Source organism: Pteropus medius, unplaced genomic scaffold, assembly GCF_902729225.1.
Source record: "Pteropus medius unplaced genomic scaffold, Ma_sr-lr_union100, whole genome shotgun sequence".
Lineage (NCBI taxonomy): Eukaryota > Metazoa > Chordata > Mammalia > Chiroptera > Pteropodidae > Pteropus > Pteropus medius.
The window spans coordinates 6,213,386-6,240,291 of NW_024356336.1; the positions used below are offsets into that span (position 1 = coordinate 6,213,386).

A 26,906-nucleotide genomic window follows, 5' to 3' on the forward strand; every position below is an offset into this window, starting at 1 on the left:
GAAGTGCTCCAAGCAGCCATATGACCCCACAGAGTTAGGGAATGATTGGAGAAAGGGGGTTGTTCCATGACATCCCTAAAGTAATTCTTTTCCTTTGCTTAAGTTACCCTGAAGGGGTTTCTGTTTCTTAAAACTATGAAAACTCTCCCTCTCTAGAACCAAAACCATCGATCAGCCTTTTGGAGAGAGGAGGGACACAAGCCATGGAGTTTTAAGAGGATCCTTTGGCTGTGGCATCCAGATGAGTTGGAGAAATGCAAAGTTGGAGGCAAGGAGCTCAGGAAAGGGAGCGTGCATAAGGAGACTTGGTTGCAAGGTCCAGAAATATATCTCTAATGCTCTCTTGTAATGCAGAGCATGGTGTATGTAGAGTCAGGGAGTAGATTGAGCAACACAGCAACACAACTCAGAGAGGGGCCAGCTGCTGGGTTGATAATGAATAGGTGTTCCTTCCTGCAGGCCATGGTCATGGTCAACACAGAAGGGATAAATTCCCCTGAAAGAGCAGTGTCAGTGGGGCTGGAGAGAAGGGGTAGAGATAAGACCCATGGTGAGGTAGCCCAAGAAGGGTTTAACTGGTGCTGGCCCTGAGGAAGATGGCAAGACTTCCCGGTGTGGATGAGCTCCGCTTCTGCCCTTGGGTCAATGAGAGCAAAAGTCACCTTTTCTCCCTCTTCATCTGTCCCTTTTGTAGGTATGAAACAAAGGCTTCCTTGTCGGGCCCTTACCTGACCTCTGTTATGGGAAAAGAAGCTGAGGAACGTGAGTTCTGGCAGCTCATCCAAGCCCCCGACACCCCACTGCAGCAAGGTGAGTCTGGTGGCTGGCTACCTCTGGATGTGTCCCCCACCTTAGCCCTAACCCAGCAATGAGGTTTCATCAACTCACTCCAGCTTTCAAATCACCTGTAATTTGCTATCTAGAAATAACTTCTTTTAACTTTTGGTGTGTTTCCTTCCAGATTATTTTTAAATATCTAAGTTTTTTGTTTTATTAAAAAATAGAGCCATACTCTAGCAATGCTGTCTAATAGAAATAAACTGTGAGCCACACATGTAATTCTAAATTTTCTAGTTGGTGAAACTAATAATAATAATGTATCCTATTTAATCCAGTATATCCTAAATAATACCATTTTAAGATGTAACCAATGTAAAATTATTAATGACATTTTGCATGCTTTTTTTTGTGAACTAAGATTTCAGGTGCTCAGTAGCCACATATGGCTAATGGCTAGCATATTGGACGGTGCAGCTCTATATACTGTTTTGCAAATTATTTTTTTCTTAATATATTATAGACATATTTTTACGTCAGCTTATGTAGATATTCTCTTTTCTTTGTAATGACCCCATAGAATATGTTATCCACTAGGGTCCTTTGCACTGCAAGTAACAGGAAATGCAATGCAAACTAGCTTCCAGAATATGACATCCATTGGCTCATGTGATTGGAGTCCAGAGGGAGTGAGGACTTCTGGGCTGGTGTAACATGGTTCTAGCTGGCTTCCCTGGGACTCCATCCCCTTCTCTTGGTTGGCTTCCTCCTCCAGAGAGGCCCCCGCTGTGCCTTCCCAGGGCTGCTCTCTTTTAAGACTGAAGAAACTGGTCTGAATACCCAGCAAACTTCTGGTGTCTCGAACATAGAATTGGGACACAGGTGCATTCCTGGACCCATCCCTATTTGCTAGGAGATGACCCAGATTCTGTAACCACCACTGACTAGAGAGAAGAGATCTCCACATGACTGGCTTAGGCCAATCAGGCCCACCCATGTGTGCTGAGTGCTGAGCTACTGGGCATGGAGCGGGATGGGTGGGCCACAGCCTGCTGGACCTCTAGGGTGTCTCCAGTTTTAACTCTTACACTCCAAGCTGTCATGAGCCTCCTCGTGCATCAGCCCAGTCACCAGACTCTTAAACATCATCTGTCCCTGCTCCTACTACCTAGAACTTCTACTGGGCACTTACCATGTACCAGGCATTGGGCCAAGGCTTTAAAGAAGGTGGGAACTTTCTGAGGGAGCCCAGCTAGAAACATTCTCTTTCCCTGCCTGGCTTGTGAGCAAATTGAGAAATAAAACAAAGGGGTTGCAGATGGGGACCCCAGATCTGATTTCTATTACTGAAAAAGGCTGGGCTGGAAGATGTAGCCTGGGAAGAAAGCCCAATGAACTCAGCCATGAGGCCAACATGAGTGGTTGTGTCCTCTACCTCCTGTCCCCACAGACCCCTAGTCCAGCAAGAAGCCCACTTCCATGGGAAGGAGGAAGGCCTTTGTGTTGATATCTTCATCACCCTCATTTGAGAAATGGGAACACCAGCACTCACGGTGGTTGAATTACTTGCCCAAAGTCACATTGCTAATGAGTGACAAAGCTGGGGCTTGAAGCCAGGTGCCGTGCTAGAGCCTGGGTTGTCTCCAGTGAGGGCAGGCTGGCTCCCAGGAGACTTTACTCGTGGGCCAAGTTCTCCCTCCAGACCATACTAAGCAAGTTCCTCATGAGGACTATGAAGACAGGGACCATCAAGTGTTGTCAGGGTCTCTGTTTCCTTTAACCCCATGTTGGTTATCTAGCATGCTGTCCTGTACCCTCACCCTCTAGGGGTGTCCCACTGCAAAATGAGCCTGTGAGCCCTAGGTTACAGCTCAGTTCAGAGTCTCTGCACTGGCTCCAATTTCCCACCACCAAGCCCTAAGCAGATGTGATAGACCTTAGCCTTAGGGCGGGGGTCCGGAAGATGAGGTTGGGGACTGGGAGGCTCTGCCCTAATGCCCCCTTCCCCACTCAACCTGTCTCTGCAGGTATTGCTGACTACAAACCCAAGAATGGAGAAACCATCGAGCTGAGGCTGGTTGTCTGGTAGCCTCACACTGGCTCACCCACTCCAGCAGCTACACACAGTCCCTATACTTCCACCTTCCCTCCAGACACCATTGTAACAGGCATAAGCCTGACCCTGCCTGCTTCCTCACGTGCTCTTGGAGCAATGTCCCCGGATCACCAGCCACCACTTTTGTGAGGCTTCTAAGCAAGGAACCAAGCACCTTCTCCCAGAGGTCTGTCTGCCTGGGTCTGGCTCAACCTGGCCCCATAGGCATCCTGTGAAGACCACTCAGTCTGAAAGGCATGCAGCATCTCAGACTCCTCAGCACAAGAAATCTGCTAGCTGCTGGCATTGTGAGTACCACCTTCTCTGGGATTGGGGTCCTGCAGGGAGACCTCTGCAGCCCCAAGGGCTGGAGCCCTGAGCCTAGCTCTCCAGTGCACCGTCAGAATGGTGGCCTTAGAGCTAGCTGTGGCAAGGGCTCTGCACTCTGCAGGGCTGCTCAAAGCCTACCTCTGAAATGATTAAAGCGTTGATTGTGCACATGCCTCAGTGTCCTGATACCTGATGCTAATGAGCAGATGCAGGAACTGTGAGCAGAGAAAGGGACGATACCTCCAGGTGGGGAATAGAGGGTGGATGAATGTCTTGGGTCCTGGGGAGAATGATGCTGGCAATGGTGACATTGATTACTGTTTAGGGAGCATATACTTGCTAAACACTTTCTTGCATAACTCTGAGGTGGTTGATATTTTCGTTGTCATCTCTGCTTTACACATACGAAAACTGGTGCTCAAAGAGAGAAAGTGACTCACCACAGTATCAAACAGGTGACATGGCTTAGGAGACAGACAGACTGGACCTGGGGTGGCTTCCTGGCTCCTCCACTCAAACACTAAAAATGAGGGCTTCAGTGATTGTTATGATTACGTGGCAGAGCCCGAATTCGACTGGAAGCCCAGGACCCTAGAGCTTGAACTCTCACCCCCAGCTTTCCCCCAGTGCAGTCCGTGTACCACCCCAGGCCTCGGCAGTTGGGGTATGGGGACCCTGCCGCTCATTGGGAGGGCCCTGGACTCTGGGCTGCCCTCTAGGAAGTGGGGTTCAGGCCAGGGAAGCACCCTACACACCCCACCCCACTGAGGAAGGAGGGCTATCTTCTGAGGGGGCCTCTGACAGACAGCAGGTACTGTGACACATACTGAATCCTCAAAGCCACAGATTAAACAGATGCCTCTTCCTAGGGTGCCAATTTTAATATATAGGGTCTGAGCAGTTAAGGGAAGTAGGCAATTTAAAAAATTCTTTTATAGTGAAACCAACTTCAAAGTATCAGAGAGCCCAATGAAGAAGTGGCCTCTGTTTTTAGGGTGAATTATCTGTGCCCAGGACCCAGAGTGCTTGTTCACTTGTCCTTCCTTAATCACAGCCAGGGGTCACTTCCAGGAGGTTTCAGGACCTGCCTGTGACTGTTCCCTTTACCACGCTGTAGTAGAAGGGTGGAGACTCAGGTCACACAGACTGGAGGTAGCAGAACCCAGATCCTCACTCATTGATCCCAGGTCTCAGCACTTGCCACTGCACCACCCTGACACCTCCCCGCCCCTTGAGATACCAATTGAGAAAGCCACAGGCCCCTCCCATACAGGGGAGATGGGCTGTGGCAGGTCTCAGGCCAGGTGAGAGAGAAGGTGGACAGTTACTACAGGGAATGCCCCTGTACTGGGCTTTCAAGAATCCATGAGCTAGATGTGATCCATCCTCTCAAGTGACTCTTAGTCAGAGTGTGTTTGGCTCTGAGGAGCAGGAAGCTACTGAATCTTGCTCAAATCAAAGGATTTTTGCTGAAAAGATGCAGCCCACTGCCTCTAGGGTAACCAAGGGTGTCAGGGAAACGGAAGTTGGGGCTCAAGGCTTTGTCACCTCCGCTATCCTCAGGCCTCTTCTGTGTCCTCTCCCTCAGTCAGCTTCCTCTGAGTATGACCCCAGCAGTGACCCTGCCACCTTTCAGTTCAAGTCCCTAGCCCCTTCTTATTTTCTCAGCCTGTGTCCCAAAGCCTGGAGACACAGGTTGAGAAAATAAGAGGGGGCTAGGGCCTTGTGCTGGTCTGACTAGCACAGTCCACCTATGGACACTGGGTTAGGTGTTTAGTCTGGCACAATTAGATGGGACCCTGAGAATGGGTGTGGGTGAGAGGGTAGTCATGTCTGGTGCAGGCCCTCACAGTAAGAGTCTGCTAAACAGGCCCCCCCTGGGGTCCAGGAACCAGGATTGTGTCTAGCCTGCGTTTAGATCTGATCGACTCCAGACAAGTCACTTCCCCTCTCAGCCTGTTTCCTAACTCAGCTATGGGATGGCACCTTGGCTTACATAGCATGTTTATACCTGTGAGCTCATCATAGATCACAGGTAGGGAAACTGAGGCCCCAGGAGTGAAGTAATTTGTCTAGGGACAAGTAATTTGTAATTTGTCTACAGTCCAGTTGCTGAAAATGAGTCCTTCTCCCCTCCTGGTGCCTCTCAGAATCCCTCCCCGAGTCACTCAAAAGGCAGCACTCAAATCTGGGGCATTTGGAAACTTGTGGGCAAGGGTAGGGTGCTCTTGGCTGCTCTGGGCTTTCATGTGGACCCCAAAGAGTGAGAGGAAGCCCGCTGCTGCTCTCCATGAAGATGGGCACCCCACTCCCCATTCTCCCACAAGGGAATAACCTGTGGAGAGCCCAGGATAAAAACTGGGGCTCTGGAGCCAGACAGACCTTGTCTAAATCCCACTCCACAACCCTGGGCACATCGACTCCTTCCCCTCACCAAGCTCTCTGCAGCATCCAGCTCCAGGGCTAACTGTGCAGTGGATGGGTGGAGCCTCTGTACCCGGGCAGCCCCTGGTGTTATGTCTTTCTGCATGCACCCTGGCCCTTCTGGACTCCCATCTGGGATTATCTGCTGGGTCATTTGCTTTGGGTTCTGCCCTCAGCCTCCCTCCCCCTGCCTCCACCCCCAAGTGTGCAGCTCTCTCCATCCCACCAAGTCACCCAGGCCTCATATTGGTTAATCCTCATTCCCCATAGCCCACCCCTCACTAGGCTGGGTAAGCGGGAGCAGCTTTGTGGCAGTCCTGCAGGAGGTATAGACAGATTTTCACTGCCACCACTCCTTGCCAGCTCAGCGTGGAAGTTAGAGTGTTTATTATTTTAAAAAATTATTATTGTTATTAAAGGAAACTTGCTGGAAACTGACAGAATCCCACAAAGAATATAACTCTTAGGAGGCCCTGATTCCTCTTATTCAGGAAATGTAGGGGGAGGGGCATGCCGCCTTGGCTGCCTCAGTTTCCCTCCCACAATCCCTTCTGGTGAAACCCTGTCTTTATACCCTCATATTTTGGACTTTGGCCTGGAAATCCCCTGCCAAACAGTTTAGGCGCCAGAAGGCGTCAGAATCACCAAAGGCAAATGTAAAAACGCAGATTCCTAAGCCCATCATAGAGTGTCTCCAGTGAGACTGGGACTTTTAAATCAGAGTCCAAGAATTGTATGGGGTTGGGGGACACTTGCAGCCATTCCGCAGTCTGACCACCAGAGGGCGCCTCAGACAGGCCTAAGTGGCCACCCTTAGAGGTCTTATTCCTCCAGAGGTTGCTGTTATCAAAGACAGACTAGGAGTGGGCCGTGTCCAGTGGGTAGGAGCTTCCTCAGAGAAAGAAGCCCGACGTCAGGAAAGAGGCTGGCAGCTGGCACTGAGCACCTGTTTGGGAGCTCAGAGAGGCCCGGGCCGGGACTCGAATCTGTATCAGCTTGTGCTGACCTGGGGCATCCGTCGTTCAGATGGCAAACCCCATTCCCAAGAAAAGGCAAGGGCTTGGTGGCAGCTGCTCTGCCTCCCAGCCCACCCAGGGCTCTTTCTCCTGCCAGGGCTGAGGGCAGAGAGTGGAACACCAGAAAGTCCAGTTGTGACTCAGCTCTGAGTGCCGGGGGATGGAACAGGGGCTGCTGGCCAGGGACGGATGCTAGCCAGCGGTACCCTCCTTCCGGAACTGTGGTGGCCTTGATGATTCAGCTTCCCTCTGCCTGCCTCGAGGGGCCCGCCTTGGCCTAGGAGAGGGAGGAGGTGCTGGGACTAGGAGGGGCTTTAAGGGGCCCGTGGTCCAACTCTTCTGCTGAGGTCCCATGGGATAACCGTGGTCAGAGATCGGATGGTTCAGAGACAGGCCCTGGGATGGGAGTCCCTGGAGAGGGGTCGGGGGTGGGGGTCCTATAAAATGGAGTCTCCTGTGAAGATGGGAGTTTTTTATCGGGCTCTCAGAAAAATTCCCCACTCTTCCATCTTGATTTGGTCTCTATGAGGACTCGCCTTGGCTCTGGGTGGGGAGGAGCCCATCACCCACGAATGGGGTGAGGGGGTACAGACAGGCTGATCACTAAAGCTGGAGGGGGCGGGGTCAGCCAATAGAAGGAATGCAAAGCCGACCCAGGAGGGGCTGAGAATGGCTGGCGTGGGGGCGGAGCGAGACATCCTCCGTGGCTCCGGGGGCGGGGCCGGAGGCTCAGCCCAACTTTCCGGGTGGGGAGCAGGCTGTGGCGGCAGAGGCGGAGCCAAGAGCTCCCGGCCTCGCCCCGCGGGCGGGGCTGGAGCTGGAACCGGGCGGGAGCTGCTGCCGGAGTCACAGCCACAGCCGCAGCGCAGCCGGAGCCGCAGCCGCAGCCGGAGCCGCCTGTAGCCGGAGCTGGGGGGCAGGCCCGGCTCGAGCCGAGCCGAGCAGAGCCGAGCGAGCTCTCCGTGCGGGCCGGCGTGTCAGCCGCAGGGCCTAGGCACTGTCGGAGGCAGCGAGCCACGACCACTGGGCACCATCGGACACCGCTGGGCGCGGGAGCCTGGATCACCCCTGCCAGGCCTGGGCACGGCCTTAACAATCAAGAGATCCTGAGTGTAGACTGTAGAGGCAAAGGAAGGAAGATTCCATCCAAGCATAGCGTGGGCACTAGGCGAGGAGAAGAGTGGAGACTTCACCAGGCTCTGGGCAGAGGTGCCCGGAGCTTACTAGTCCAGGCTTGAGCACCAGAGAGCCTGGCATCCCAGGAACCACGACTTGGGTTCTGTCCTGCCCGGGCTGAGAACAGAGCATATAGCTCTTGGACCTCGCTGGCACGGGCGTGACAAAAGAAGCGGTTTTCTCACCTGTCTGAGAAGAAGGCCGGGATCTGAGGATCCAGGATCTGGTCTGGTCCTAAGGAGGGCTCTCTGGTGGCCCAGAACTGGTCACTGAGAGCTCGCCTCCTGCCCCAGCCCCATTGGTACGGATGTGCCGCTGTCCTCTGGAGCAACATGACGGAAGGATGACCTCTGTTGAGGCAGTGGCAGTGGCTGGCAGTGCTCTGGTGGCTGGGTCCCCTGAGTGGCCCCACGCTACCCCCCACACTCTCGGGGGGCCTGGCCGGACCCGGGTGGCCATAGCAGCACTGGTATGGCTGCTGGCGGGAGCCAGCATGTCCAGCCTCAACAAGTGGATTTTCACAGTGCATGGCTTCGGGAGGCCCCTACTGCTGTCAGCACTGCACATGCTGGCAGCAGCACTGGCATGCTACCGGGGGGCACGGCACCCCATGCCCCGTGGTACACACCGGCAAGTGCTGCTGCTCAGCCTTACCTTCGGAACCTCGATGGCCTGCGGCAACGTGGGCCTGAGTGCTGTGCCCTTGGACCTGGCACAGCTGGCCACTACTACCACACCACTGATCACACTGGCCCTGTCAGCGCTGCTGCTCGGCCGTCGCCACCACCCACTGCAGTTTGCTGCCATGGGCCCACTCTGCCTGGGGGCTGCCTGCAGCCTGGCTGGTGAGCTCCGGACACCTCCCGCTGGCTGTGGTTTCCTGCTGGCGGCCACCTGCCTCCGTGGCCTCAAGTCCATTCAGCAGAGTGAGTGCCTGGGTCACTGAGGAGGTGGGAATCAGGGTGGGTATGTGGCCTGGATGGCCCTGTGAGGGATATGACCAGTATCCCATTTTACAGATGAAGAAACTGAGCCTAACAGCTTTGGAAGAGGCAGAAACTGAGACTCAGAAAGGGCCAACAGCTCAGTGAGTTCCAGGCCCCAAACAGGCTTTAGAGGCCCAACTAGTATTTAATAATAGTTGCCATTGATCTGTGTCCCCTGTTTTGTCTCTTTATCTTGCTGGATCTCCATACTGCCCTGATCAAGGAAGTCGCTATATTGTCCCCATTTGACAGGTAGAGGGGATTGCCTTCCACCATGTGCCCAGTGAGCAGAAGAGGTAAGAATTGAACCTAGGCAGTCAATCTCCATTCTAACCAAGATGTAGCATTAGGCTGTGGACCCAGAGGGAGGCCTGACAGTGGGGACCAGGAAGAGAGAAAGAGGGCAAGGCCTTGAGCTGGGATTCGGAAGGCCAGGGGTTTGGCTGAATCTGGGAAGGGTTCGTGTTTACCGGGAGCTGCAGTGTAACAGGCCCTGTGCTGGGTGTTGACCTTGAGTAGTCGTGGCAACCACCCCATTTTATAGAGGGTGGAACTAAGACCCAGAGAGGTACGTGATTTTCCCAGGGTCACCTTACCTCTGATGAAAGGAGACAGGGGGACTCTGGCAAAGGGTGGGGTGGAGGCTCTAGGACTAGACTGCTAAATCACTGCCACAGGGTGGAGGCCGTCTCCCTGCCTGTCCTTCTGAGGGGCATCTGAGTCACAGACCCCTACTTCCCTCTGCCTAAACCCAAGGGAGATGTGAGAGAGGCCAGGGTACCCACCCGGGGTGGGGAGGCCTGGGTTCCAGGCACACCTTTGATCATACTTGCTGGGTGACCTTGGGCAGGTCCAGGTTTTTCTTGGTTCTCAGTTTCCCCATCTGTTCAGTGGAAGAGCGTTGGAGTTGATGGAGGCCCAGGGGCCTCTTCCTCTCCCTCCCCTTCCAGCTCTGAGATTCTGAGACCCAGACCTGGGAGAAGGAAGGGGGCACTCCAAGGCACTGGGCTGGGTTGGAGGTGGTTTGCAGCCATGGAAGGTTGAACTCAGAGTTCAGCCCTGCCCTGGCATCTTCAGAGACAGGACCTAGAGGCCTTGTCCCTATCCTCCTGGGCCCTGTGGCAGGCCCGAAGCCCAGTTCTATTTTTGCCCTCAGGTTACATGAGAGCTGGTGACTGAGCTTGGGCCTGAGTTGTGGGCCATAGGAAACCTGACCCCATGGGTGCACCCACCCCGCCACCTCTACTCCAGACAGGGTCACAAGTCTAGGAAGGTCCCGGCCTCAAGCCTCACAACACGCCTGCTGAGGCCCAGTGCTCCTCACCCAGAAGGAGCCCTGGCCTGCAGGATGGGCTATGGCAGGCCAGGCCTCAGGCACACAGGCACAAGAGTGGCAGGTGCCTGGCATCAGGCCACTTTGGCCTATGCCAGTGCCCTCCATCTCTCCTGTGTCAACTGCCCGGCCCCAGAGGTGGGTTGGATGCTTGCTCTAGACTACCACAGCACCCTCTGTTTCCTGATTAGGACCGAATGCCCTGTTTTATATCCACTTGGTTACCTGCCTGCCTCCCATCAGACAGGAGCTCTGAAAGGCCATGGACTGGCTTAGGACATCTTCATGTCCTCAGCACCGGGCCTGTGGCCTAGCACAGGACAGGTACTCCTTAATGGTGAATATATTAATGGCTCCGACAGCAGAATTGGTAGGCTGATTAGGCTATATGGCTCAGGATGCTAAGGAGGGAGCTTAGGAAGCTAGAGGCCCCACTAACGGAGATAGGCGTCTGGCAGAGATGGGAGAAACAGATTGGAGCAGGGGGGTGACATGAGTTTTGGACAAGATGAGGTTTCAGGAAAGGCTCCAGGGCCAGATTCAGACTACAGTGTAAATGGCTGACACCAGCTCCTATCTTGAGAGCAGACTTCATGGGAGCAAAAGATGAGAGTTCAGGAAGAGGAGCCCCCAGGCATCCAGCAGCCTCATTCCTATCTGAGCCAGTTGCAGACCCAGGGGAATACATGGGGAGAGGAGTGATGCCAACTTCCCACTCACAGAGAGGCTGGGAAGTGGGGAGCCAGCTTGTAGAGCTTATTCTCAGCTGCACTCACCTACATTAGAGAGTAGCCTGACCTGATCCCTGTCCTCTGAGCTCTCAGACTGGTGGGGAGACACTCAGAAACAGAGATCACAATGACAGGAGAGAGGCTCTAGAGCCAAGGTGTGGTGGGAACAGTTATTTCTAGAGGAAAGCAGAGAAGGCTGCCTAGGGGAGGAGGCATGCAGTGATGACAATAACGATAATGTAATAATAGTAGCAAACACTGTTCTTCACTATGTGCCCATGCTGGCCCGTTCTTTATACACAGAGCAGGAAAGGGCATTCTGGGAGCAGGAAACAGGCTGTGCCAGGGCACAGGATGTCAGCCAACAGGAGCAGAGTGTGGGGGATTGAGACAGCTGCCATGGCGAGCAGTTACCGCTGCGCATCAGGCCCTGTGCTCAGTACATTACACAGCCTTGTGTATGTTTGGGGGGCAGGGTGTTGTCACCCTCCCCATGCTACACACAAGAAAGCTTAGAGAGGCTGACTTGCCCGATATGGCACAGCTAGTGAAAGAGGTAAGGATGGGTAAACCAGTAGCCAGCAGAACAGGGTCCAGGGAACATGTTTGTCTACATGTGGCAGAAGCTTGGGCATGTTCAGATGCTGAAACAAAAATGCCTTTGAAGGAGAAGTTGAAAAGGAAGTTTGGGGCGTGCTGACAGAGGAGGGGTCACTGAAGAGGCAGGATGACAAGCTGACATTTTGGAGGCCCTCGGTGGGATGAGTCACCTCTGGCGGAGGATCATCACACTTACCCTGGGCTGCAAGGAAGGGAGGCAGAGGGCTGGGTGGGTGGGATGCAGAACAGGCACAGGGGCTGGGTGAGGAGGTTCAGACCTTCCTGGGTGAAGTTCATCTGAAATTCTAAACACCTTCTAGTGATTGGACCTTTGATATGAGGCCACAGACCACTTATAACAGTACTATATTTGGAGGGAACGAGCAGGAGGCATTCCAATTATCTGTTCATTTCTAGAAATGCTCTAGCCGGAGGGACTGTTGCCTAGAGAACAAAGCCAAAAAACATCAGAATGAAATCGAGAGAGAAGTTAAGATTTCCTATTCTAAGCATAGCCTATGAGTAAGCTCCTCTGTGGCTTTTTGGAAAGTGTGTGTCAGAAAATGCAGTCTTTAGATCGATTACTCATTTCTCTCCACTAAAATTTGGACAAGGCCCCAAACCGTCATTGCTCTTGTGCAAATACTACTATTTACCTGAGCTGTGTCTGATTTTGACAATGAGCACCAGCACTTCCTTTGTGAACCGGCTGGGTGGTAACGTGTGTATACGTGTATGCACTGACACACGCATACCCACACACATGCACACACACATACACAGAGGCATGCATTCACACATATGCAAAGTCGTAGGATCCCCTCTTTCCTTGCAAAGTGAAAAGATTTCCTCTTAGACCTGAATTCTCCTCTACAAACCCCAATGTTGGTAGCAAAAGATACTGATTAGTGAGTGACAGTCAAGTACAAAAAATGACTTTTTTATTGTTCCCTTGTCATCCCAATGGTCATAAGTGAATGAAGCAATGAATGGACCCAACGTTTGACTCAAACAACTTATTATTTTAAATCTCTCTCTCTCTCTTTAATGTAAAGACCAATAGCTAGTAAGTGGCAGAGCTGGGAACTTCTGCTGGCCTGTCTCTGCTAAGGTGGTGGGAACTGCACTGTGGGGTAGTAGGTCTGATAAGGGCTGAGGCCAAGAAAGGTGGGTCGGGGCCACTTGGTGCAGGGCCTTCAAAGCTAGTTTAGAACCTACCATAGTTTTCCCCAGGGCCTGGGGAGCCCCTGAAGATTTTTTTTTTTTGAGCCATATTTTATGTTTATTGGTCATTTGGATATCACAAGCAGGTTCTTGTTTCAGCCAATGGAAGGCAGTTTGAAGTGGGGGATAATGAGCCTGTTCATTTTATTTTATCTTTTTACAGTCACTGAGCACTTACCTTATAAGGACTTTATGCACATTATCTATTTTAATCTTTACAAAAAACCCTGTGTATTAGGTTTTATTATCATCTAGCTTTGCATGTGAGGGAACCTAGGCCTCCAGAAGGTAAGTACCAAGTCATAGCTAGTAAGAAATGGATGCAAGTCACATCCCAGGCCCTCTGATTCCAGATTCTCGACTGTCACTTTACGGAGCAGAGGCCACTAACTCTGCCAGAGGAGTTGGGCAGGCTTCCTGGGGGATGGGCCCTGTAGGTCATGCCAGGTTGGCCGAGTGGGGCTTGTCCTCCCACCAGGTGCTGATGGCTGCTGTCCTGGTTACAGGTGCCCTGCTGCAGGAGGAGAGGCTGGATGCAGTGACCCTGCTGTACGCCACCTCCCTGCCCAGCTTCTGCCTGCTGGCAGGTGCGGCCCTGGTGCTGGAGGCTGGTGTGGCACTGCCGCCTGCTCCCACTGACTCCCGCCTCTGGGCCTGCATCCTGCTTAGCTGCCTCCTGTCCGTGCTCTACAACCTGGCCAGCTTCTCCCTGCTGGCCCTCACCTCTGCTCTCACCGTCCACGTCCTGGGAAACCTCACTGTCGTGGGCAACCTCGTCCTGTCCCGGTTCCTGTTTGGCAGTCGCCTCAGCTCCCTCAGCTATTTTGGCATTGCACTCACCCTTTCGGGAATGTTTCTTTACCACAACTGCGAGTTCGTGGCCTCCTGGGCTACCCGCCGGGGCTTCTGGCGGAAGGACCAGACTGACAAGGGTCTTTGAGACCTAGAAGAGCGCATGAGCCACCTGGAACAGCCCCAGCCTGAATCCAACCTTGGCCAGTGGCCATGGGAAAAGTGGAGAGCAGGCGGCTACTGGAACCATGGGAGAGACAGGTGCCTTCGGGAAGGGCCACCTTGAAGGCTGAAATGGGGCCTCCCAGAGAGACCCACCTGTCCCTGCCTGTCTCTCCTCATCACAGACCCCACTCACCACTGGATGGTGGGTCCGAGCCTGGCACGCTCACTGTGCTTGTCAGAGTAATTATTATTGATATCAACCACTAGGCTGAAAATTGCTGGCCAAATTTTGAGAACCTCACCGTGTTCTGATGACAATGACGATTCTTGGCAGTTGCACAATCCTTCCTCCACGAAGTGGGGGAGGCAGCTAGAGGGCCCAGAGAGGGGCTTCTTTGTTGCTGGGCTCCCCCAGGGAGGTGGGTTCCTCTGTGCCAACTCCTGGCAGCTGCTGTGGCCTCACTCCTGGGGCCCCCCAATTTTGGATCTTCCGTCCTCAAATAAACTATTTTTGCTTGTACACCTGTGTCATTCCTCGGGGTTTTAGCCAAGGAAATAGAGGGAGAACAATGGACCCACTGGCCGCTAACCACCCACAGAAGAACAAGAACATCCTCATCCACTGTGTCCTGTCCAGGCCCCCAACCCAGTCCTATTCTCTAAAGTCCCTCCACTGGCCAGGCTGCCATTGCCCATCTTCTGGATAGTGGTGGTGGCTTCCTCCCTGCTCTGCTCTGGGCCATCCACTCCATCTTCCACACAGCCCCAGAGGGCGCTTTCTAAAATACACACGTTCTGTGGCTCCATACTGCTCTTGGGACAAAGTCAGAACTTTCCGCTTTGAAGTGGGGGATAATGAGCCTGTTCATTTTATTTTATCTTTTTACAGTCACTGAGCACTTACCTTATAAGGACTTTATGTACATTATATATTTTAATCTTTAGATTAATCTTTAATCTGTAATCTAAAGATTAAAATGGATAATGTGCTCCAGATCACAAGGCCCTTGGGATCTGGCCCCTGTGGCCTCACCAGTCTCCTGCAGTCTCACTTCTTCTCTCCTTGGGCTCCACCTTCCAGCCTCACCAACTTCCTTCGGGTCCCCTATGATGCCAGGCCCGCTCACAGGACATGCCGTTGCCTCTGTCTGGTATTGTCCCTCCCTTTCATGACTAAATCCTTGCTTGGAGGAGAAAACTCTAACATGCAACTCTCCTTTAAAAGAAAAACCAAAAAAAAGGAAGCCTGATGAAAAAAGGGTCTTGACAAGAGGCTGTGGCCAGGGCTGTGGGTGCAGAGGGCAAGGAATTGGGGTGGCTTCATGGAATAGGAGGCACTCGGTGGGGGGGCCTAGCAAGCTGACTCAGGGGCCTTGCAGGAGAGTGGGGCTGCCATGTGGAGAACCTTGGACAGCAGTCTCAACTCTTAGAGCTAGCCTAGAGCCTCCCTGACTGGCTGGCCAAACAGCTTCATCACTTCTCTCTCATCCTTTCCTTGGCTCTGTGCGCTTAACTCCACCCCCCACCGCCACCGCCCCCGCCTCTGCTGGAGGCTGCCTGTTAAATACCATAAGGACCCCACCGGGATTAGGAGAATTAGAACCTAATCCTGCTCTGACCATCTCACTGCGTGCCTTAGGTAGGTAGCCTCCCTTCTCTGAGCCTCAGTTTCCATATCTGCAAAATGCGGCTGATGATCCCCATGGAGAGGGTTCAGTGAGGAACCTGGTGGGCAGGGCCAGGGAAGAAGAGTGATGGTGTCAGCTGGCTCGGTCCCCATCTTGGGCTATCATCCTATTATCCACTCTCTCTGAGGCTCCAAGCCCTTCTGGAAAGTAGGGATGGTCTCCCCTTTCTGTGTGAGGATAAGAGCCAGACCAGGCTGAAGGTGGGGGCTAGAAGGCCTGGGACTTAGGAATCATTCATTCCTTCTCAGCCTAAATTCATGGAGGACCACTGTGCCATCCAGTGCTAGACAGGGCTGCATGAGGGGTGAGCCCAATGCTAGGGGTAAAGGCAGGAAGGGCCTGGGAATCACCTGCCCCAGAGAGGACAGGCAAGGTTTCCTGGTCCTGGCCTCCACCCAGGAGGGGAAGTGGGACCAGGCTGAGTCACTTACCACCCACCGTCCCTGTGACTCAGAGATGACGCTGGCTCAGCCCCATCCCTGTACAGCCTAGGGACCTCTAGACTCTGAGGCTTGGCCAGACAGGACAGAGGATAGGTGGCTTTGGGTGGATAGAGCCTTCTTTATACTCAGGACCCTTTCTCATTCAAAGGAGTCTACTGCCAGAGCTGGAGCCTCCCCTTAGCACCCTCACCCTGGCTCCTGGGTCACATGGAATGCTTGGCTTAAGAGTGAACCTCCCCCTATGGCCATACCACTCTGAACAAGCCCGATGCCATCTGATCTCGGAAGCTAAGCAGGGTCGAGCCTGGCTAGTACTTGGATGGGAGACCACCTAGGAAGACCAGGTACTGTAGGCGTAAAAAATAAAAAATAAGGGATTGTAAACTGACAAGGTTCTTACAATCTGTGAGGTCAACAAGGGTTGCCTCACCTAAAAAAAAAAAAGAGTGAACTTCCCATCAGATGAGAGCCAGCCCCTGGTGGTTGTGGAGGTATGGCATCAAGGGAATTGGAACCGTGCTTGGCCTGGGGGCTGGCTTGTCACCAGACTTAGGATTGTCTAGCACTCCTCCCAGCAGTGGGCACAGAGAGCACTAGACTGGGAGTCAGAAAGCCTGGGTTTGTGTCCTGGCCCCCTTCCTCTCTGTGTGACCTGTCTGGTCTCCTCTGACTTCACAGTGGCATTGAGAGTAAGGATCACCAGGATAACTAGAGAGAAGGGTTTAGCACGTGATTCCCATCGACAGGCCACTGTCCTTCTAGGCTGTCTCTTACTAGTCCTGGTGCCTCAGGCAAGTCACTTCACCTCTCTGAGCCTCAGTTTCTGTACCCATTCCCTTCTGGGAAGCCTTCTCCTCAGGATAACAGATTTTTACCTTCCTTGGGAAGCTCTTCCCTGCTCCTACCCCTGCCCGGCCCCACAGCAAGCTGAGTTAAATGTCACCCCAGCTCCCTGCACTTCTCCAGGCAGGACCCTATGCACATCCCACTCTCGGAACTGGTTTAATCACCTCACTTCCACTGGACTGGGCTCTGGGAGTGCTGGGACAACTGTCCTGCTCATCGCTGTCACCACAGCATTGGCACAGTGCCTGGCACAGATGGAGTAGGTGGAAGATAACACTAGTCAAGAGCAGGGGCCAGACCTGGGGTTAAATCCAAGCTCCGGCTTATCTAAGCTGTGTGGCCCTGGGCTTCTGTGTGTGAGGTGGGGGCAGCAGTAGAACCTAACCCTGTCTTGCTCCAGGAGGCTGCAAGTGCTTAGCAACAGTGCCTGGAACCTAATAGGTCTTGAAGAAATGGTAGCAGACTGACTCACTGCAGATACCTCCCAGTTCCTTCACCTCCAGCCTTCCACTGCACACTGAGAGCCCCCAGGACATGCCGTTTCCTGAGCAGAGCAGGATGGATGTCCCAGCTCCCACCCCCTTGCCCTCTGCCTTGGAGGAAGCCAGGGAAGCTGAGCCTATGCTGGGCATCCTGCCATTGCAGACTCAGAACAAAGCTGCTGCTTTGTCTTAGCCCTGGCTGCCAGGGGCCCCTACCGCCCTCCCCAGGGGGCCCTTGGATTGTCATTCCAGAGGCCAGGGCAAACAAGGACTCTTGCTTCCTACTCTGCTTGCTCCCAAATCAGCCAGAAACTCATACTGTTCCTGCCTGGTTGCAAATATTTCCTGGAAATAACACAAAATACAATAGAGAGCCATGATAGGTTTTGAGCAGACAATAAATTTCAAAAGTTCAATAAATTTCTTGATACTGGACCTTCAGTTTGGTCTAGGTCCTATGTGAAGGAGGCTTGAGACAGGAAGCAGGGAGACTAGGGAAGAGATATTGTTGTAGTCCAGGTGAGCAGATGACAGTAGAGAGAGTGTCTTGGGCACAGTACAGTGTTGCATCAGTTGTATTGATTTGGGGTAGCAAATTATTCCCAAACATTATGGCTTAAAACAACAAATATGAATTATCTCACAGTTTCTGTGGAACAAGGATTTGGGACTGGCTTAATGGAATAGTTTTGGCTCAGGGTCTGTAACAAGGTTAAAGTCAAGATGTCAGTCATACGAAGGCTTGACTGGGGCTGGAGGGTCCACTTTCAAGACGAGTCATTCACATGGCTGTTGGCAGGAGGCCTCAGTTCCTTGCCATGTGGGCCTTTCCACAGGGCTCCTTATGACATGGTGGTTGGCTTTCACCAGAGTGAATGATTCAAGAGAGCAATAAACCACAATATCTTTTTTGATCCAATTTCAAAGTCACACTCACTTCTCTAATCGTCATTTATTGTTTAATTCTAATATCATCATTTCCCTAATATCTTATTGGTACACAGGTCAATCCTATTTGATGTGGGCCCTCTCACCCTGACTATACGAGGGCATGAATACCAGGCAGTATTAGAAAATACCAGATGGTCGTTGAGGTCATCTCTGAGGCTGGTTACCACATTAGTAAATGTTTGTTGAGTGAGTGATTGAGGACACAGCTTGGGGCCATGGGGAATTAGCTTGGGAGCTTCCTGCTCCATGGTAGGATCTTGTCAGTCACACCTCTGAATCCTCCCTGACACAGTACTATACAATCTTGGTCCACAGCAAATCCTTGGCAAACGTTTGCTCCACGAGGGCTGGATGCTTCTTTCTCTGCTCCCCACTGCAGATAGAAGAATGCCTGAGCTTTTGGTCTGGTATCTGAAGCCCTGGATGCTCTGACGTTTTCAAGTCCACTCTCTGTAGCCCCTCCAGCTATATGAGGTCACTCCTGCTCTCTGTGCCTGCTGGAACCTTACCATATCTAGGCCTCCTTCTGCATTTTCCCTCCTTTTCTAAGCATTGCCAACATCCCAGCTGGGCAGATACTGGCCCCGCAGTACCTGCTGCCTGCGCTAGGCATTTCTCTTTGTGTGTTTAAATGTTCTTTGGTGGAGGAACCTTTGTCCATGTATCTTATGCTGGAGCCCAATATAAAAAAGCCAAAGCAGTGTTGCCTTAGATAAACCAGGAACCTCCTCACCCTTGAGGTACCTCTGCCAAATTTTCCAGTAACGCTATTTGAAAATCAAAGATCTAGTTCAATCCTTATCATAGATGTGAGAAAACTGAAGCTTAAAGAGGAGGAAGAACCAAGAGGGCTGTCTTAGTCTGTTCACACTGTAGTAACAAAATGCCACAGACTGGGTGGTTTATAAACAACAGAAATTCATTTCTCACAGTTCTGGAGGCTAGAAGTCTGATATCAGAAGCATGGTTGGATGAGAGCCCTCTTCTGGGCCACAGACTTCATCATATCCTTACATGGCAGGAAGGGCAAGCCAGCTCTCTGGAGCCCCATTTATAAGAACACGAATCCCATTCATGACTCTCATGCCCTCAATACCTAATCATCTCTCAAAGTCCCCGCCTCCTAATACCATCACCTTGGGCATTAGGTTTTCAACATATGAATTTTAAGGGACGCTTTCAGACCATAGCAATGATCTTGCACAAAGAGAGAGCCGCAGGGCTAAGACATCATTTCCTAATTCTTGGGATTCTGCCATTTCCTGCTCCTCATTCTGCTGTGAAGAACAAAGCCAGGGTACAAAGTTATGGGGGTATGCAGGTTCTGGCCCAATTTCACAGGGAGTATTTACCATAAGAAGGCACCAGCTGGGTATCCCCTAGCTTAGTCAGCAAAACATTTTTTTCTTCATGGGAAAGGCATTACAAATATTTTGCCAAGAGGGAGTCTAGAGAGATTTGTGTTAAGAAGCCTTTATGTGTGTTTAAAACTTTCTGCTTTTGAGTGATTCTTGGCATCTCTGAGAGGTGGGTAGAATGGTATGTTAGTCCAGGTCCTCTGAGAAGCAAACACCAAGATGGGATTGAAAGTGTAAGAATTTTACGATGGCAAACACTTATGAAAGAAAATGGGAAGGGAGCTGAGAAGGCTGGGAGAGCTGTCAGACATGTATGATGCAAGTCTGACTCAGTGGAGAAGAGAGAGAAGGTAGGTTGAGTGGAAGTATTCTTGACCACGATGTAGTCTAAGGAAGGTCTACCGAGGCCACAGAATTCTTGAGGCAAAGAAGCCAATCACAAGAGTCCCATGTGTCCCTAGAATGGGCCTACCTTAATATTCCCAGTATCCCTGTTATACTCAGGAACTGGCTAGAAGGAGCCTGAGGGAAGTCTAGTCACAGCATAAACATGGTGATGGATTTCACAATGGCACAGTTGAGGCCCTTGGTCAATTTTGTTTTCTGTAATTGGACGTCTGAGAGACACAGTCTTATGGCCACCATGGAGGGCATTGACTCCTATTTTACAGGGTGGTCAGAATTCCAGGAAATCTCCAGGGTCTGCATGAAGTCACAAAGGAGGATGAAATCCTACACCTCTTGACTCTCATCCCAAGCTCCTTCCTAAGTGATATAGGTCCTCAGTCCAGAGGTGGAGGTTGATAGATTCTTAGGGCATTTGGACTTACATTCCAGGATAGTTAAGGAGAGCTGTGTATTTCAGGGTCAAGAGCTACCTGTCCCTGTGATTTGTAATAAGATCACTATCTCAGCAGAGGTCATTCAGGGAAATCCCCAGGGCCACCAGCATGTCCCTATTTATCTACAGGATATTGTAAATTTCACAGAAACTTCTCAAACCAAATTTAATTGACTTCAATTCATCATAAAGAGATTCTGCACTTTTGGAATAAGTTAAAGGCTCATGAAATCAAATAGAGGCCTGGGATCTCTTCTCCAAGCCGGGCTGTTGGGCCGCGAGGGCCATTTCATTCTCTCCTATGACAGGATTGCATTAAAACTCCAACATGACCCTTCTTTTGTTAGGTTGTCTAAGTAAAGAGCCCCTCTCAATCTGGAAAGAATAGAGTGTGAACTGTTTGGGAAAAGGACCTAGACCCTCTCAAGAAACTTCAACCTCAATCTCTTCAACTTAAGATGTGGAATCCTGGTCTCACCACATCCAATTCTAAATATTAAAAAAATTTTTTTTTTAAGTAAGATCCAACATTATATTTTCTCAACTATTAAAAAAGTGTATAGAAGGAAGGAAATATATACAATATCAAATGTTGACTTGGTTACAGCTTGAAGATAGTATTGTAGATGGACCATATTTGTTTTCCTTTTTCCACAAATGAGCATGTTTTCAAAAATAAATTTCTTAGAGTACCAGTTCTGAAAAGATATAGTAAGTAGTAAAAAAAAAAAGAAGAGTAAGTATAGTCTGTCCTTCCCTCTGAACACAACTAAAACCCTGGACTACAACCTGGACAGAATGCATGAGGAAGCTATCTGAGGGATCTGAAAAAATGGTAGCAGGTGGGTTGGGAAAAGATCAGAACTTGAAGTATAAACAATCTTGCGACGAGTTTCCTGTTTTTTGTTCCTGTATCTCCTGGCCTGGGCTCAAAGGCAGTGTGAATCTTGGAACTATGCACTGGAAATGGAAAGAAAGAACTCTAAGAGAAGCCCTGTCTTTCTGGTTCGAGAAGTAGGAAGGAGAGTCCCTTCATCACAGAGAATGAGGGAAATCTTTTTTTTTTCTTTTCTATCTGGCCCTGCCCCTAGGCAAGCCTCATACTGAAATTGAAAATTGGCAGCAGTGGTGGCACTGGCAGATGAAAAAGCACCTAAAACCCTGAGAGGAATCCTCTCTGACCAAAAGAACTGTGGACTGAAAAGCACGTGTGGGAGAAGGAATCGTCATTTCCTTTTCTCTCTCTTAATCTTGTCAATTGGGCCCAGAGCACACCCAGTCACCGAATGTATGCAGCAGAGCAGGGAGACTAAAGGCCCTGGAGTGTGGAGGAGGTTGTTCAGAGGAGGGAGCTTGAGAAATAGATCCCATAAAGCTGCATATAGGCTGCTAAGCTCACATGTATGGGTCTGACCTTAAACAGCACTTCAGTGACTTTGAAAACCAAACTACTAAATAGATAACCCAGATTTCAAACTGATCCCTCAGTGGCACAAGTTTAGGATAGATCTGACTTACACTGCAAAAGTTTTGAAAACTGAACTGATATTTGAACTATGCCCTTGTTGAAAAACAAATTCAACTAAGTGCATTTTTAAAGATCTTACTGGCTTTATTCAATGATTTATGAATCGGGCAGCATCCCACATAGCAGACATAAAAGAGTTTCAAGGAGCTGTACAAAATGAAAGACTTTTATAGGCAGAAGGGAGCAAAAACAAGGAAGCTATCTTAAGGAAAAAAGTGGGTTAGTTAGAAAGGTTATTATCCTTTAGGGGATGGCAGAGGTCTATCAGGCAGATTACTTAACTAGTACTGATCAGGTGATTCCTTATTCACTGGTTTAAAATATTTCTGGGAGAGCTAAAATTGTAAATTAAATCTTGGTTTGGTAACATGGGGTTAAGCATAAGTGACTCCATTTTGGTCCTATTGTCTTGTTTTGCCTGCATATACGAGGCAGATCAGAACTTTAGTCTCCCTGCTCTGCTGCATACATTCTGTGACTGGGTGTGCTCTGGGCTCTGGGTGTGCTCTTGATCTGCCTGCATATACGAGGCAGATCAGAACTGAACCTAGATGGGTCAGTTGCCTTCTAAAACAAAAACTCAGTATTTTCCATAGGATTTAAACAAGACCTAGAGTCTCATAACATTCAAATGTCTAGTATACAATCCAAAATTATTTTACATACAGAGAACTAAGAAAGTCTGAATTCAGAGATAACTCAGATGTTGGAATTATCAGAAAAATAATTTAGAAATGAAAAAGACAAAGTCTCAGCAGAGAAAGAGAACATACGGAAAATAATCAAACAGAAATTTTAAAACTAAAAAAATATATTAATCAAAATTTGGAAATATACTGGATGGCCTTGGCACAAGAATGGAGATGACAGAGGAAAGAGTCTGTGAACTTGAAGGATAAGTCAACAGAAATTGTCTGCGATAGGCAGAATGCCCAGCCCTGACAAAGATGTCCAGGCTCTATTCCCTGGAAAATGTGAATATTACTTTACATGACAAAAGGGACTTTGCAGACATAATTGAGGTTATGCATTTTAAAAAATTGGGATTACCTGCATCATTCAGTGAGCTTAATCTAATCACATGAATCTTTAAAAGCAGAGAATTTTGTCTGGCTGAATTTAGAAAGATGCAGCAGAAGAAAAAGTCAGAGATATTCAAAGCATGAATAGGACTCAACTCACCATTGTTGGAGGGGCCACATGGAAAGCATTAGAAGGAATATGGGTAGCTTCCAAGGGAAAAGACCAGCCTCCAGCTGATTGTAAGAAAATGGGGTCCTCTGCCTTACAACTGAAAAGAAGTGAATTCAGTCAACGACCTCAATGAGCTTGGAAGCAGAATCTTCCCCAGAACCTCAAGTAACAAATACACTTGATTTCAGCCTTATAAAACCCCTTGATTCTAGCCTAGTGAAACCCCAAGCAAATGACTCAGTCAAGCCCAATCTGACTTCTGACCTACAGAAACTGTAAAATAACAGTTGTTCTTTTAAGCCACTAAGTTTATAGCAATATGTTATGGCAGTAAAAGAAAATTAATATGAACAGCAGAGAGTGAAAAAGAATTTTTTAAAAAATAAACAGAGCCTCGGGAATCTATGGGACAATATCAACAGGTCTAATGTTCATGTCATCGAAGACACAATTAGAGGAGAATATGGTGCAGAAAACAACATTTAAATAATAGCTGGAAACTTTCCAAAGTTGTTGAAAGAGGATCGGTGAACCCTAAGAGGATAAACATAAAGAAATCCATGCCCACACATATCATAATCAAACTGTTGAAAACCAAAGACAAGGTGAAGATCTTGAAAGCAGCCAGAGAAAATTGGAGCATTACCTATTGGGAAATGACAATTGGAATGATTGTGCATTTCTAATAAGAAACTGTGGATATCGGAAAGACTGGTATATTTTTAAAGTGCTGAAGGGAAGAAAATGATTAATTGATACATCTATACCCAGCTAAAAAATTCTTCAGGAATGAAGGCGAAATAAATTCTCAAATTAGGGAAAGCTAAGATTATTCATTGTTAGCAGATCTCTTCTAAAAGAAATCTTCCATCAGATGGAAGATAAATGATATCAAAGGGAAACAGAATTTCAAGAATAAATGAAGAGCAACAGTAATCATAAATATTCTCTTAAATTCTTTAATATATGTATGATGGCTAAAAGCAAAAATTTTAACACTGTCTGGTAGGATTTTCACTATATGTAGATGTGCTATATATCACAACTACTACATAAAGCAGGAAGGGGTAAAGAGACCTATATGTGGTAAGGTTTTTATATTCGTCTTGAAGTGGTAAGGTATTCTCAGTATGTAAAGTTAAGTATATATATTATACTCTCTGTAATACAATATATATACTTTTTAGCAACCTCTAAAAAGCTATACAAAATTAAAATGGAATACTTTAAAAAGTTAATAATTCAAAAAAAGGGAATCCTAAGGGAAACAGGAATGATGGAGAGAACAAATAGAAAACAATAAAATGGTAGACCTAAATCAAAATATCAATAATTTTGGTCTAAACACACCAGATTGGATATATAAAAAAAGACTCAACTATATGATGTCTACAAGAAACCCACTTTCAATATAACAATATAGGTAGGTTAAAAGTAAAAGAATGTAAAAAGACATACCATGCAAATACTACTTAAAACCATGCTGGAGTGGCTATATTAATATCAGATAAAGTGTACTTCAAAAAATTAAGGAAAAAAGACACTGCATATTGATAAAAGGGTCAATTTACCATAAAGTCATAACAATCCTAATTATGTATGCAACAAAGCTTCAAAATACATGAAATAAAGAAATGAAAGGAAATATAGACAAATCTACAATTTTAGTTGAATTCTTCAACACTGCTCACTCAGTAATCAATAGAACAAGTAAACAGAAAATCGAGAAGATAAAAGAATTGAAACCACTGTCAATCAACACTGACATTTATCGGGCGCTTCACACAAAATAATCTTTTTTTCCCCAAATGCACATGAAGCATTCACCAAGATAAATCATATCCTACATCATAAACATTAACAAATTTAAAAGAAACAAAATCATACAACATATGTTATCTGACTATGATGGAATTAAACTAGAAACCAACAACAGAAAGATGGTTGTAAAATTTCCAAATACTTAGAAATTAAGCTACACACTTCTAAATAATCCATGGGTATAGAGGACATTTCAAGGGAAATTAGAAAATATTTTGAAATGAACAAAAATGAAAATGCAGCACATCAAAATTTGTGGGATACAGGCCTCAAATCAATGTTTCCACCTTATGAAATTAGAAAAAGAACAAATTAATCCCAAAATGAGCAGAACTATGGAATTTATAAAGAATAGAAATCAATAAAATAGAAAAGGGAAGAACAATAGAGAAAATTTAAAAATTCAAGGTTGGTAGCTCTTTGAAAAGATTTAAAAATTGATAAACCTCTAGCCAGACTAATAAAGAAATAGAGAAGACAAATTATCAGTATGAATGATGAAAAGGCAGTATTACTATAGGCCCTGTAAATAATAATTAGAGAATATTACAAACAACTCTACATGCATAAATTTGACAACTTAGATGAAATGGACTTATTCCTCTAAAACCATAAATTGTCAAAACTCAGCCAAGATGAAATAGATAACTTGAATAGTCCTTTAACTATTAAAGAAATTGAATTCATTGTTATATCCTTCTAAAAGAGAAGTCTATAAGCCCAGATGGTTTCGCTGGTGAAATCTACTAAATAGTTAAAGAAGAAATAATACCAGTGTGAATCTCTTCCAGAAAATAGAAGAGAGAATACTATCCAACTCTCCCTTACGCTAATAAAGGACAAATACAAAAACCTATAGCTAACATCATAGTTAATGGTAAAAGACTGAACGCTTTCTCTCTAAGATCAGGAACATGGCAAGAATGTCTATTTCTCACCACTCATATTCATTATCATACTGGGAGTCCTAACCTATATAATAATAATAATAATAATAAAAGAAATCAAAGGCATTCAGATTAGAAAGGAAGAAATAAAACTTTTTCTATTTGCAGAGGACATGATTATCTCAGGTAGATTGCCAAGGAATCCACAAAAATGCTCTCAGAATAATGAATGTAGCAAGGTTTACAGGATACAATGTCAATACACAGAAAACAATTGTATTTCTATATACTAAAAATGAATAACTGGAAAACAAAATTAAAAAAATTTTTTTTACAATATACTCCCTCAAATGAAATGTTAGGTATAAATATAGAAGATCTATATGCTGAAAACTACTAAACACTGATGAAAGACATCAAAGACCTAAATCAATGGGCAGACATACTATGTTCATGAATCAAAAGATTCATGTCAGTTCTCCCCAAAACTGGTTAATAGATTTAGCACAATTTCAACTGAAATTGCAAGATTTTGTTGTTGATACAGACAAGCTGATTCTAAAAATTTATATGGGAAGGCAAAGAAACTGGATAACCAAAATAATTTTTTAAAAAAGAAGAAAATTGGAAGACTCACACTATGTTTTTAAGACTTACTGTAAAGCTACAACAATCAGGAATATTGAAGAGAAAGACACATATATCAAACAATAGAGTCCAAAAATAGACCTACACAAAGGTGCAAAGACAGCTCAATGGGAAAAGGATAGTCTTCAATAAACAAAGTTGAAACTGTTAGAAACCCATATGAAAAAATATGAACCTCAAACTAAACCTCATCCCTTATAAAAAAGGATCATAGAAATAAGTGAAAAATTTAAACTCTCAAACTCTAAAAAATTAGAGAAAATCTCTGTGATCTGGGGTTGGACAGAGTTCTTAGACACATCTGACACCAAAACAATCCATAAAAGGAAAAGCTGGTAAGCAGCACTTCATCAAAATTAAAAACTGTGGCTGCAAAAGATACTTTTAAGAGAATGAAAAGACAAGTCAGATTGGAAAAAATATTTACAAAACCATATCTGACAAAGGTCTTGTATCAAGAATATGTAACAAATTCTCAACACTCGACAGTGAGAAAATAAACCCAATTTAAAAATGGGGGTTGTCCAGTCCCAGCCTTCTCTGGGAGCGGGCGGTGGGCAATGCCAGGGT

General features: G+C 47.8%; 2 protein-coding genes and 1 pseudogene across 6 annotated transcripts in view; all 3 read left to right on the forward strand.

Moving 5' to 3' along the window:
* The window catches only part of TCN2 (transcobalamin 2), a 13,042-nt gene extending 9,668 nt beyond the window's left edge, over positions 1–3,374 (forward strand). The window contains exons 9-10 of the mRNA XM_039861744.1: positions 695–810; positions 2,805–3,374. Coding sequence (XP_039717678.1) covers positions 695–810; positions 2,805–2,866 — 178 coding nt within the window. The 3' untranslated portion in view covers positions 2,867–3,374. The remainder of the gene's footprint in view (positions 1–694; positions 811–2,804) is intronic.
* Positions 3,375–6,288: 2,914 nt separating this feature from the next.
* On the forward strand, positions 6,289–14,169 carry SLC35E4 (solute carrier family 35 member E4). 5 transcript variants are annotated; one of them, XR_005652573.1, is made up of 4 exons: positions 6,289–8,744; positions 8,838–8,905; positions 9,057–9,100; positions 13,199–13,297. XR_005652573.1 is itself a non-coding variant. In XM_039861748.1 (3 exons), exons 1-2 carry the CDS (start codon positions 8,126–8,128, stop codon positions 9,089–9,091), a joined length of 654 nt encoding a protein of 217 aa, XP_039717682.1. In that variant the 5' UTR covers positions 6,289–8,125; the 3' UTR covers positions 9,092–9,100; positions 13,199–13,335. The 5 variants fall into 5 exon arrangements, 4 of the variants coding, with proteins under 4 accessions (XP_039717682.1, XP_039717679.1, XP_039717680.1 ...); XM_039861748.1 differs by lacking the exon at positions 8,838–8,905 and having other exon boundaries at positions 13,199–13,335; XM_039861745.1 differs by lacking the exons at positions 8,838–8,905; positions 9,057–9,100 and having other exon boundaries at positions 13,199–14,169.
* Positions 14,170–16,017: 1,848 nt separating this feature from the next.
* On the forward strand, positions 16,018–16,136 carry LOC120602049 (uncharacterized; annotated as a pseudogene).
* The last annotated feature ends 10,770 nt before the right edge of the window (positions 16,137–26,906 follow it).

What these genes read in the sequence shown, in the direction of transcription:
- SLC35E4 (XM_039861745.1), top strand. Translation starts at nt 8,126, where the DNA reads ATGTGCCGCTGTCCTCTGGAGCAACATGACGGAAGGATGACCTCTGTT. An exon ending in CCTCAAGTCCATTCAGCAGA is followed by an intron (nt 8,745 to 13,198) that starts GTGAGTGCCTGG and finishes TCCTGGTTACAG; the next exon opens with GTGCCCTGCTGCAGGAGGAG.